The 12,161-nt window shown below is 43.9% G+C and overlaps 1 protein-coding gene across 9 annotated transcripts in view; it reads left to right on the forward strand.

Moving 5' to 3' along the window:
- The first annotated feature begins 1,102 nt into the window (after nt 1–1,102).
- Nucleotides 1,103–12,161, forward strand: part of WDR47 (WD repeat domain 47) — a 29,227-nt gene continuing 18,168 nt past the window's right edge. The window contains exons 1-6 of one of the 9 annotated variants that reach the window (XM_085854056.1): nt 1,103–1,237; nt 4,151–4,320; nt 7,574–7,657; nt 10,592–10,676; nt 10,789–11,149; nt 11,322–11,506. In XM_085854056.1, the coding sequence (XP_085710182.1) occupies nt 4,163–4,320; nt 7,574–7,657; nt 10,592–10,676; nt 10,789–11,149; nt 11,322–11,506 (873 nt within the window). In that variant the 5' untranslated portion in view covers nt 1,103–1,237; nt 4,151–4,162. The other 8 variants (XM_085854054.1, XM_085854052.1, XM_085854057.1 and 5 more) reach the window with 8 other exon arrangements.

A 12,161-nucleotide genomic window follows, 5' to 3' on the forward strand; every position in this document is an offset into this window, starting at 1 on the left:
TTGTCGAGAAACAGCGATCACAGACACAGACAGACACACACACACACACACATTGCTGGAATTATAGATAGATTATTGTTATTCTTCAACCCTTTTTGGGCCTTCTTTTGCTCTATTTTTTTTCTTCTCAGCAATCATTTGTCCGATTGGCGCAAACTTTTCAGGGTAGGTGTGACTCCCCATGGAGAATATTTTAATGATAATTGTGACGTCATAGATCATGTGATATGACAACAATCTTGGATGAAACGCAAAAAATTAAAACATTATATCTCTGAAACCGCCGATGGGAAAATTTTTTTAAAATTTGCACATATCATGGGGAATAAAGGAAGGAAGGATGACGTCATCGGTGAAGTGGTAGACCAGCAGTAAATGTTTTATTTGAAATCCTTGTTTATCTTTGAGATTCTGTGTGTATGTCCAGGCTGTAACATTTTACCAATTGAGCTTTTGTCATCAAATCTTCAACAAACCTTTATTATGAGGTTGTGGAGAGCACCAATGACTAAAATATACAATTTTTTTTAAACTGTCGTTTTCGTCAAGTTTTATTTGGTTTGAGTACAAAGCAGAAGTGGACGGGCTTTGCATTCTCAGATGCTTTCTAGTTAATCTTTATTTCCCTCTTCCTCATACTCTTTATCCGTTGTTAACACAATAAATTGGGGAAGTTGTCACAAGAGGATCGAGTAAAATTGAAAACGACGACCCGGACAGCATGTGTTGGAGTACCACAATAGCATTGTTTCCATGGATACTGCCATGCTGTTTAAGCGGTGCCGAGCACGGAGTTCCATTGGAATGCTTCCTTCGGCCTTTTGAATCAAGCAAGCCGCTTGATAAGCGGTAGCAAGCAGCTTGCTAACGGAACACACCGCAGCATCCTGGCAATTCATATGAATAATCATTTTCTAAAAATAATGAATGCAATTTTCGACCGAAAAATCACCAGCAACAATATCCCGCGAACAAACGGCATGGTGGTGTTCTGATAGTTCTGTTTAATCCTGGAGTCTTAACGTTTAGCAGTGAGGTATATAGATTTGTGTAGATCGGAGAATGTAGAAAACTACTAATCAATCATCATCACTATCATCAACACCAACAACAACAACAACACCACCACCACCACCACCGGTCCCGCCCACGTCGGGTCGTCATGACATCGACGTGACGGACGACGCCTGTTCACGCACTCATCTGTGTCCATTTGAAGATCATTGGATCGATCGAGGTGGACGTTTAATAAGAATACTCTCCATATATGATGTCGTTTAACGAACATTCCACGTTTGCGTGTGTGTGGACCACACGTAATTTTACATGAATTATAAAATCTGTGGGGATGGTTATACGTTGTAAATTGACTTGTGACGCGATGTTGTGGGACGGTGTGTTGTTTGACGTCACGCAGTCCCGAAGGATGTATTCATGATGAATTATTGTCCAGTGTACTATTTACCGGACGGTCCGGTTTTACGTCGATATATATATATATATATATATATATATATATATATATATATATATATATATATATATATTCCGTGCGATCGACAAAATGGGCTTGAATCGGCGATTTGTAGTGATTTTTTTTTTAAACCAGTCAGATGCCGAAATCCTGTGCTCAATCATGGGGGTTTTACCGTTAACATTCGGCCCCATTTTACCCTCCATACCGTTCTTCATGGGGATTCGACTCCCTCGCTGTTTCCTTTCGGCGCAGTCGACGTCATGACGTAGGCCCGACGTACTGTACGGGGCGTGGCCAGAGCGATCTCACGTTTGGATTCACGGTGGACGTGATATTGGGATTGGACGTGATTGCGAATGGTCGTTGCTGATTACAAACGTGCAGCGTTTACATCAGGTTAGGCTCAGCGCGGGTGTGCGTGTTGTGTGTAATGATCGGCCGCTTTACAGTGCGGAGAACGTGTGTGTGTGTGTGTGTGTGTGTGTGTGTGTGTGTGTGTGTGTGTGTGTGTGTGTGTGTGTGTGTGTGTGGTGTATATTGTTACGAATTTTGGCCCGCCAGGTGTGCGAGCGGCCACGTAACTCAAATCGCGACCGCATCGCCCACTGGAACAGACAATTCAGTCGTGACCCTCCTTGGAACTTCCACCAGGAGCTAGTCACAGGTGGGTCTTTCGACCCCACCACAATCGTGCCAATCGGCCACCCGCGCAGGATAGAGTTGTTCGCCAAACTCGACCTACCGAAGTACCTGCGTGGGTAGTAAACCGGGAGATCGTACCTTGCCGCTGGCCGGCCTAAGACACGAGCCGCTAAAGCGGTCCGTTCCGTGCTTCAGTGATAACCGAGCGGTGTTATCGCCGGCCCCGACGGACGTGATTATTTACCGGGTGCTTACACCCCTCCTACCAATTCCTTCCATGATGCAAGATGGAACTTTCAAACAAAGGAAAGGACGCAACGAAAGGGGGAACAGTTCGACAAGTATATTTATTGAAACCACACGTATGCAGGCAAAGCACTGAATAACAGTCATGCACGTATGTACAGCACACAAATAGAAATGCAAAGAAAGAGTTACTACCGACTAAAGCAATGTACATACATGCACAGTCACTTAGGCAGTTCTAACTTGTTGGACACGGCGCCACAGCATGCATACAAAAACCCAAAGAAATAAGTGGAAGAGAAAGGACTTCCCATTTTGTGGCCAGTGAGTCCCTCTCCCACGACCGTCAGCGTGGTCACGCCTGGCCCCGACCTCTTTCGCGACCGGCGAACCCTCTCCGGCACTCCTCGTCCGGACGTGCAGGTCCACCACACAACCGGCGCTGCCGCGTCTCCCGTCCGTGCCTCCGTTGACAGGCCGCTCGCCAAGCCGCGAGCGCAGGACCTCTTCCACCGACAAGACAAGACCCCTTCCACCAACAAGACAACCAGCGCCAAGAAGAAGACGACGACCAGCCCAGAAGCTCAAAAAACCAGAAGAACACAGGAACTCTCGAAGACAAGGAGACAGGAAGACTACTCAAGGTCCGTGCTGTCTGCCTTTTGTAGCGTGGGGCTCCGCTCTTCGCTCCGCCCCGTTTTCGGCCCCGCCTCCCTTCGAGCTTCTTGGAGAAGCCTCGCGAAGGGGGGCATGCCCCTCGCTCTCCCTCCACCCCGCCCAGTGCGGGGGCTGGGGGAGTCAGTTTTGGCTCAGGGCCAGGGAATTATTCCCCCAAAAAGAGGCCTCCACCTTTTCTCACCTTTGACCCCCGGCTCGGATCGCGCTTCTACCAAACCGAGCGCGGGGAAAATTTAGGCGGGAGGAACAGGCGGGAAAAGTCCGTGCAGGCTCCGCAAGAGCTTTTATTCTGGCAATCCTGCGTGCGTTCTTGGACGGTTTTTACCGTGGAAATCGTCGCTGCATGGTCTGTGGAGGACGGCGTTCGTAAACGCGGATAGTGGCGAAGATGGGGGTGGTTGTTGTGGTGAGGGTTTGAGCGTGGTTGTAGTTGGTGGCGATGGTGTTGTGGTTAAGGTGGTTGTGTGTTGTAGTTGTTTGGGGGCATTGTTGGTGGTGGCGATTTGGTTGTTGGGGGATGATTGGTCCAAAATAATGATAGAGAAAAGAAAAACGGCTATCTCAAAGGATCGCAGCCCGGTGAACACAGAAAAATCCCTCTAAACAACGGTGGGGAAATCTAACTACACAATTACTTATCGTCATAACTGATCTAAGGACCCTTTATGGTGTATTGCGAATTTCCACAGCCGTGTGTGTGTGTGTGTGTGTGTGTGTGTGTGTGTGTGTGTGTGTGTGTGTGTGCGTGCGTGCGTGCGTGCGTGCGTGCGTGCGTGCGTGCGTGCGTGCGTGCGTGCGTGCGTGTGCGTGCTCATTTGCTCTTTCCTGATTGGACAAACCTGGAATGAATGTTTTGTAAATTGAGTGTCTGAGGTGAAGACACACTCTCCTTTTGAATGGAGTTAGGGTTCAATGACATTGCTGACTGGCATCCTCTCTTGACAACATGACATGCTCCATGATGAGACCTCCTGCCGATAAGGCCCTGGGACATTGGTTTGTCGACGGATCGTATTCCATTCATACTTGTCACAATTTAATTATCCATTTGGAGGGAGAGCATTCCCATTGTCATTTACTTTATTGTTCCAATTATGACTTCTCAAGCAGGCAGTGAAGATGACGATGGAGGAACGGATCGGTGTGAAGGAAGCCGAGGTGGTGAAACTTATCCTGGATTTTCTGGATTCACGACGGCTGCATGTGTCCATGTTGTCACTGGAGAGGGAAAGTGGAGTTATCAATGGTCTCTTTTCAGACGACATGCTGTTCTTGAGGTCAGGTGATTCAGAAGCATCCTTTGCTATAATTCACAGACCGGTGTTTGTTTGTTTTGCTGCTCCTCCTACAGTTCTGGCCCAATTACATCCAGATTTGCTACATCAGATAAGCCTGACCCCAATTAATATATAGACGTGTTTCTATCTTTGCCGGTGGTCTTGGGGGTGGGGGGGGTCATAAATTCTCCATGTAAATGTGTACCGTGTAGTGCCACCTCCAGGTGGGGGAGGGTATTACAAATCTCCACCATTTAAAGTATGTACAGTGTTTCTGTTCCCACGTTTTCCTGCACAGTGAGGTGTTTTGAATTATAAGCAGTACGTATGTTTTTGCTTCATGCACGTAACCCAGGTTATTAATTTTTCCTATACAGAGCTGTCACTTGCTTATACACCGCCCAAATAAAGGTATGTGTCAGAAGAACGTGTTGCATGCTTGGAACAAGATCGCCCGTCGGGCGGGTACTCTGCTAGTAGATGTAACACATAAATATGAAAGGAAGGAGAATGTGGTGGAAAATTACTGCTTGGATTTTGATTTCCCAGTATGCTCCGGCGATTTATATCGACGATTCTTGTTATATCGGCATAATTTTTCATTTCGATATACCTGCACTACCGGTCCAAAGTTTTAGAACACCCCCGTTTTTCCAGTTTTTACTGAAATTTAAGCAGTTTAATGTTTCAATGTACTCTGAAGTTAAAGCATAGAACAAATAAACAATTGCAGATAACAAAGAAATCATGGAATCGTTTTGTTGAACAAAATTTAATCTAAATTTTGACTCATCAAAGTAGCCACTTTTTGCAGATATAACAGCCGAACATACTCGTGGCATTCTTGCTGCAATGGAAATCAAATATTGTTTGGAAAGTTCTTCCCAACACTGTTGCAGAAGTTCCCACAAATGTGTTGCATCTGTAGGTTGCTTTGCTTTCACCCTTCTGTCCAGTTAATCCCAAACCAGCTCGATGGGGTTTAAGTCTGGAGACTATGCTGGTCATTCCATGATTTGAAGCCAACTGCCTTATTCTTTTCATCTTAGGTAGTTCTGACATCACCTGGAGGTATGTTTTGGGTCGTTATCTTGCTGTAGGATGAACCCCTAACCAACTCGGTGGAGACCAGAGGGTATTGCATAGCGCTGCAAAATGCTGTGGTAGCCCTTTTGGTTCAGGATGCCAGTCATTCTGTGCAAGTCGCTGACTCTGGATCCAGCAAAAGAGCCCCAGATCAACACGCTTCCTCCTCCATGTTTGACAGTTGGTGTCACACACTGAGGAACCATCCTTTCACCTACTTGATGGCATACAAAAACTCTGCGTGATGAACCGAAGATTTCAAATTTTTTATTCATCGGTCCATACGACCTTCTTCCAGTTTTCAGTTGTCCACTGGTGATGCTTCATGGCCCAGGCAAGCCTCTTTTTCTTATTTTGCCATCTTAGCAATGGCTTTCTTACTGCCACTCGACCTGTCAAAGCTGCAGCTCGAAGTCTTCTCTTCACAGTTGAAACTGAGACTTCCTTACTTCGACCAGTGTTAAGCTGTGCTTGAAGCTGCTGTCCTGTGAGCCGCCTTTCACGCAAGCTGTTGACTCTCAGAAACTTGTCTTCTGATTGTGTTGTGGCTTTGGGTCTGCCAGACCTCTTCTTATTAGAGTTTCCTCCAGTTTCCAAGTGCCTTTTGATGGTGTAGGAAACTGTACTCACTGACACCTTGGCTTCTTTGCAATTTCTCTAAAGGAAAGACCTACACTTTTAAGGGTTATAATGGTCTGTCTGTCTTCCTTTGTTAATTGTCTTTTTCTCACCATTATGAAAGCAATATACTACTTCCTGCAGTGCAATATTGTCCAAATAATGCTTCAGAGGGTGCAGCAACACAGTCTGTTCCAACACTGCTTTTATACAGACAGAGGGTTTGTAACTAATCAACAAAATTTGGTACACCTGTAGCAATTGTTTGCATCAACTTTCAAGGCTTAATTTACTTCCATTGCTGCAGAACAGCTGCAGTTGCTAACTCATTACTTGTTCCCTGAAAAGAGCCTTTTTAACAACTCTGAAATTTACATTATTTTTCAGTTTTTGGGAACCTAAGCTTTTTTTTTAACCTCTGGCAATTTACCGCTTAGCTTTGTACCATTTCAGGTTATTCACTGAACATGAACTGTTTAAATTTCAGTAAAAACTGGAAAAATGGGGGTGTTTGAAAACTTTTTACGGTAGTGTACATTGGAAATTTGAATATACCGGAATACCGAAAAATTCGGTATGTCCACAAAAAAAAATCGTGAAGTCAATAACAAATTGAAGAAAGGTTTTTTTTTCTTTTTTACAATCCTTAAATACATGTTATCTATATCAGAAAAAACACAACTCCAACGTCTTTACTCACAAAAGAAGCCACAAAAGACAACTTCGAATTTCCCTATGATCTCGTACTACACACCAAAATCCGTGTACGGGTCTACAGCGACGGTAATTCCTGCCTTGGTGCCTTGTGTTGCCTGCATCCTGTACTTGCTGCCATCATTATTGACAAATCACACACAGTATCCATGCTTGTGGTGTGAGCAATGACCAATGGTGCATGCTGAAAAGCATGTGCACACTTGTGTGTGTTGTACACGCACAGCCTGCCAATGTAAAATGCAAGGTGGTCTCACCAGACGTCTCCATGGTCTCATTGCATGCACTGACCGCCACGCTGATTGGTCCACATGCAGTCTCTCTCGTGATATCCGCTAATCATAGGTAAAAACAGAGCGACTGCTCTGCCAAACGAAGCACGTGCTTTGAAGGCTGAACTCACAAGCCGGTCCTGCACGATCGTGAGAGTGCTACAGGGTGATGGCAATATTTACTGAGCTAGCTAACCGAGCACTCGCTGACTACCTACGATTAATGACCATCGACTATTGTCTTTAGAAATTACCCTGCAAGAATAAAGTAAACGGAGGATAAGTCAGAAACCCTTTTTACTCTTTATCAATCAATTTATGTACCATACGAAAAAAATTGCCATTATTTGTAAAGATAGAGTGCATGATGTATACCGTGAATTACCTACCACGTGTCAAAGATGTGTATGTCAAATATGAATATATATCATGGTTTTGGAACCTGCGTTTAAAAAAAAAACTTGATTATTAATATCACGGTATGAGTCCACCGATATATCGATATCGGAAAATCGAAACCGACGGAGCTTATTTCCCAGTTAATACCATTCTCTCTATTTTAGGCAACTGATTCTTGAAGGCCAGTGGGATGATGTTTTGGAGTTTATCCAACCACTGGAAGCTCTGGACAAGTTCAACAAAAAGAGGTATGACCAGTTGTTTTTAGAAAAACAAGTCATAACAAACTTTTATTTTTTTTGGGAGATTAATGTAAAAGGATGTCGGGATAAATTATCATGTGAAACCATCCCTACATGTTTCTTTGAATAATGGTTCTTGCCTGGTCATCCGTGCATCCTTTTACAATGATGTATGTTGATTGTATCACTGTATGAATGTAACCAGTGAAATATGAAACTGTTACACACACACACACACACACACACACACACACACACACACACACACACACACACACACACACACACACACACACACACACACACACACACACACACACACACACACACACTAACCAAATTGAGAGAGATTGTATAGTGTCATTTGCAGGCACAACCATCATTCAAAGAAAGATGTCGAGATGCCTTCGCATGATAATTTGTTGTGGCCATCCCTACCTTGTTTACATACTATTTGGAATACCATCCTTACATCCTATTGTTGTTGTTGTTTTTTTTAATGTTTTTTTTATCTGGTGTCTCTGTACTTTTTACCTTCACTACCAAAGGTGAATGAGGTTATGTTTTCACCCCTCGCTGTTTGTTTGTTTGTCTGTCTGTGTGCAGGATATTTCTAAAAGTTGTGGACTGACCCGGATGAAATTTGGTGGACTGGTTCGGTGTGTGATGAGGAAGAATTGATTTAATTTTGGTGACGATCCGGATCTGGATCCGACGACGAGAATTTTTAAGCGATTCTTCACCATTGAGAGATTGGGCTAAACTGATATATAGCACGATATCTCAAAAAGATGTGAACTTTTCAGATGAAACTTGGTGGACAGGTTGGGTGTGTGATGAGGACGAATCAATTCAATTTTGGTGAAGATCCGGATCCAGATATGAGTTATTTAATTTTTAAGGAATTCTTCATCCTTGAGAGATGGGACTAAAAACAACACTGCATGATATCTCAAAAGTTGTGGACGGACTTGGATTGCACTTGGTGGACAGGTTGGGTGTGTGACCACGACAAATTTTTTTCGATTTTGGTGAAGATCCAAGTACAGATCTGGATACGATCATTATTTAATTTTTGATGTGATTCTTCACCATTGAGAGATCGGGCCAAAAACGATATATAGCACGATATTTCAAAAATGTATTGGGCCCGATATGTTCTCATGGATCAGGAATTGCGTGGCGGAGGTATGCGCTCTACCAAGTGCCCTTCTCGTTCAAAATGTATTTCCATTTTTAATCACCAACTTTATTTAATGTTTGTCACACTTCAATGATGACAAGTCGGCAACAAACTGCATGGCTGTGTGTGTGTGTGTGTGTGTGTGTGTGTGTGTGTGTGTGTGTGTGTGTGTGTGTGTGTGTGTGTGTGTGTGTGTGTGTGCCAGCTTTATGTACAGAAGATAGTTCCTGCTCTCTGTGTGTGTACCGTCACACATGTGACAATTATCATACATCTGGCAACAGTGGTTATCGGACTGTACATAATATTCCACTGTTAACCACAGGTTTCTTTAAAAGTTGTTTTCTATTGTTGCTCCCATCCATCCATCCATTGGAACCACACTCTGTCCAGAGCATTGGTGCCGTCTCAGCAGTCTCCTTGGCTATTGGTCACAATACGGACGGGTCGCCACTCCGACACAGTATACCAGCAAGCTGGCATTCATTTTGCCGAACTCGGAAGGATGACAGGCAGAGTCAACCTCACCTGCTCTTAATTCAACAGCCGAGTGGGCTTTGAACTCAGGACCCTAGTACCCAAAGCTCACCACCCTAACCATTAAGCCAACACCAGGCTTGCTCCTATCAGACTGTCTGTCATGCCATAATGCCGTTAACCACACCCATTTAGGTGTGATTTGCCATGGCCCCGCTTCCACCAGACAGATTGACAGGCATAGTCCCATCCATCCCTCATTTCCATTGATATTGATATGCGTAGTTATGCAGTAATCGGACTCAGTGTGATATTGGTTATCTCTGATTCTGGGAGGTCAGTGGTTCCAACCCCAGTTGAGTTGCACCAAAGACTTTAAAAACGGTACGTGCTGCTTCCTTGCTTGATATTCAGCATTTGAGAGGATACAGCATTGTCAACGAATGCTGGGAATGCATTATGAAACCACCCAGTATAACCCTTGCCACGAAACTGCTTTGGTCGCACCGACGTTCTGTAAAATGTATGGTGCAGGTTTAATACAGTTATGCCTACCTTTTGTGGAATCCTTTCAAGTTGTGAAATTTTTGAGTAGTCATGAACCTACCCACTACAAAGGGCAGTAGATTTGTGTTTAAACCAAGTCCTGAGACTAAAGCAATTTTGAGTTGGGCTGTCCGAAAGGAAGAAGAAGAATTACAATGGGGCTATTTTGAGTCGGTGAGTTTTGTAGTTCATTGATGCTGTCAAAGTTTAACGAGTATTATGGAATGTGAAATTCTACATAAACCACTAGTAGGTACTTTATAAGTTTATATGTTGGTGGATGGTTTTTAATTTATTTTGTTTTCTTGAGGATTTGTGTTGTATTAAACCGATGGAGTGTCTGTGCCATCCCGACATCAGAAGTCGAGTGACTTCCTGATATTCCAAAAGACTTTTTTGTAAAAAATAAAAATACATTGACGGGCTCTTGGTAAAATATTGAAGTCGAAATTGAAACTAACAGCGAATGCCATAGTAAAACAAAGGAGCACTTTGCTTTCCACTTTGATTGTAAACATTGTTGCATATCCCTGAGTAAGTCATCTGCCGATCAGCTTGAGCGTTTGTGCCATGAGTTTGTTACAATCGTAGTATCATTATTTTGTTCAACATCTGTTGTCGGGCTCTGTTTTCAGGTTTTGTGGATATTTTTCAAGACGACGTCAACAAGCTGAAATGTAGATTAATGTCTTGATGACCCGTTACTCTTCATCAAACCTGTGCTTCTGCCTCAGGTTTAACTACTTGATCCTCAAGCAAAAGTTCTTGGAGGCTTTGTGCATCACAAAGGCTGTCCTTCCTGAAGAAGAAACAAAACAGGTGTTTTGTCTGCTGTTACCTGTTCAATGTAATATTTACTCGTTTATGTATGACTCTGTATGTATCATCACTTATCTTTCTTCCATTTGCCACATTCTCTCCCTTGCCTCAGCAAACTGAGTTTTCTGTAGAGTCTGTGGTTGCATGTCTGCAAGCTGTTGAACCATTCTGTTCAAGCCGTGACGATTACAGCAGTCTCTGCCTCCTTCTGACTCTCCCACGACTCACCGAACATGCGGACTATCGGGACTGGTCTCCGAGTACGGCACGCGTACACTGTTTCCACGAGGCGAGTGTCCTCGTCTCGGATTTCATCCCTGCGGACCGTAAGCTCAGCATGGCTGGTTTCTGTTCAAGTCCTGATCGGCTAATCCACCTGATTGTGAAGGGTCTGTTGTATGAAGCAAGCCTGGAGCTGTGTCAGGGCCAGGCCACTGGAGAGGGATTGCTTGGAGATGGTGATTCCCTGCTTGGTGAGTCTTTCAATTTCCTAATGTACCTAACATTTCATTCCAAATCCTTACTTTTCTTTCCAGCTTTGATAGTTTTTATTTTCTCTGCTGCTCGACCTTTTGTTTATATTCATTACCTCTTTATCCTTAGCCTTTTGGCATTTATCCTCTGGAATGTCTCCCCCACCCCCAGGTGTGGATGTTCTGTGTGGCAGTGGCTGTGATGATCTTGATCCAAGCTTGTTATCATGGCTTCGTAGCATCCCTCCCGATACGTTCAGCTGTACTTTCGAACAACGGCAACTTTCTTTGCACCTGGACCGTCTTTCCCGGCCACCTACACGCTCCGTCTCCGAGCTTCTTACACCGATCATGCAGGCAATTCTCTTCATACATGGTCGTTCTTCTGTACTATTAGGGCATTCATGCATACTGTAAGCACAAGTTGGGGTGCATCCAATGTGCATACACAATACAGTAAATATAAGCTTTATTATATTTGATTAAGTGCATTATGAAAGACCTTCATATATCTGATTACAGTGGATTGTGGTTGCATTCCGCAAACAGCTAAATAACTCGAGTAAATGAAGAAATGGTGATTAGAATGATCTTTTTCTTTAAGTTTACAGCTATAGTGGTTTTTAATACGAGTACGTGGCCGTACGTGCAAACCAAAAAAACCCCAAAAAACTTTCAAACAACTTCACAGGCCGTTCCTTCGCTCTCGTAAACGACGACTGGATTGGGGCATTGTGTTTATCTATAAACGCGCATAAGAAATCGAGAAATTATTAGAATACAGTAAGTCATCACTATCCGGAAGTCCGTACGTTGTAACCAGTAATGGGGAACGCGGCTGAGGATCTCTTCCCCAACGGCCACGCCTACGCAGCAACGTGTCCTGTCATTGGTTTGGTAAATAAATGGCCATAACTTGGGAACCACTTGTCCGATTAATATCAAACCTTGAAAAGGCACATCCTCAGGTCCCCAGCAATATACCTGGCAAGTTTCAATTAGATGGGACCAG

This window comes from Eptatretus burgeri, chromosome 14 (assembly GCF_056783735.1).
Source record: "Eptatretus burgeri isolate ZD-2024b chromosome 14, Ebu_testis_v1, whole genome shotgun sequence".
NCBI classification, from domain to species: domain Eukaryota; kingdom Metazoa; phylum Chordata; class Myxini; order Myxiniformes; family Myxinidae; genus Eptatretus; species Eptatretus burgeri.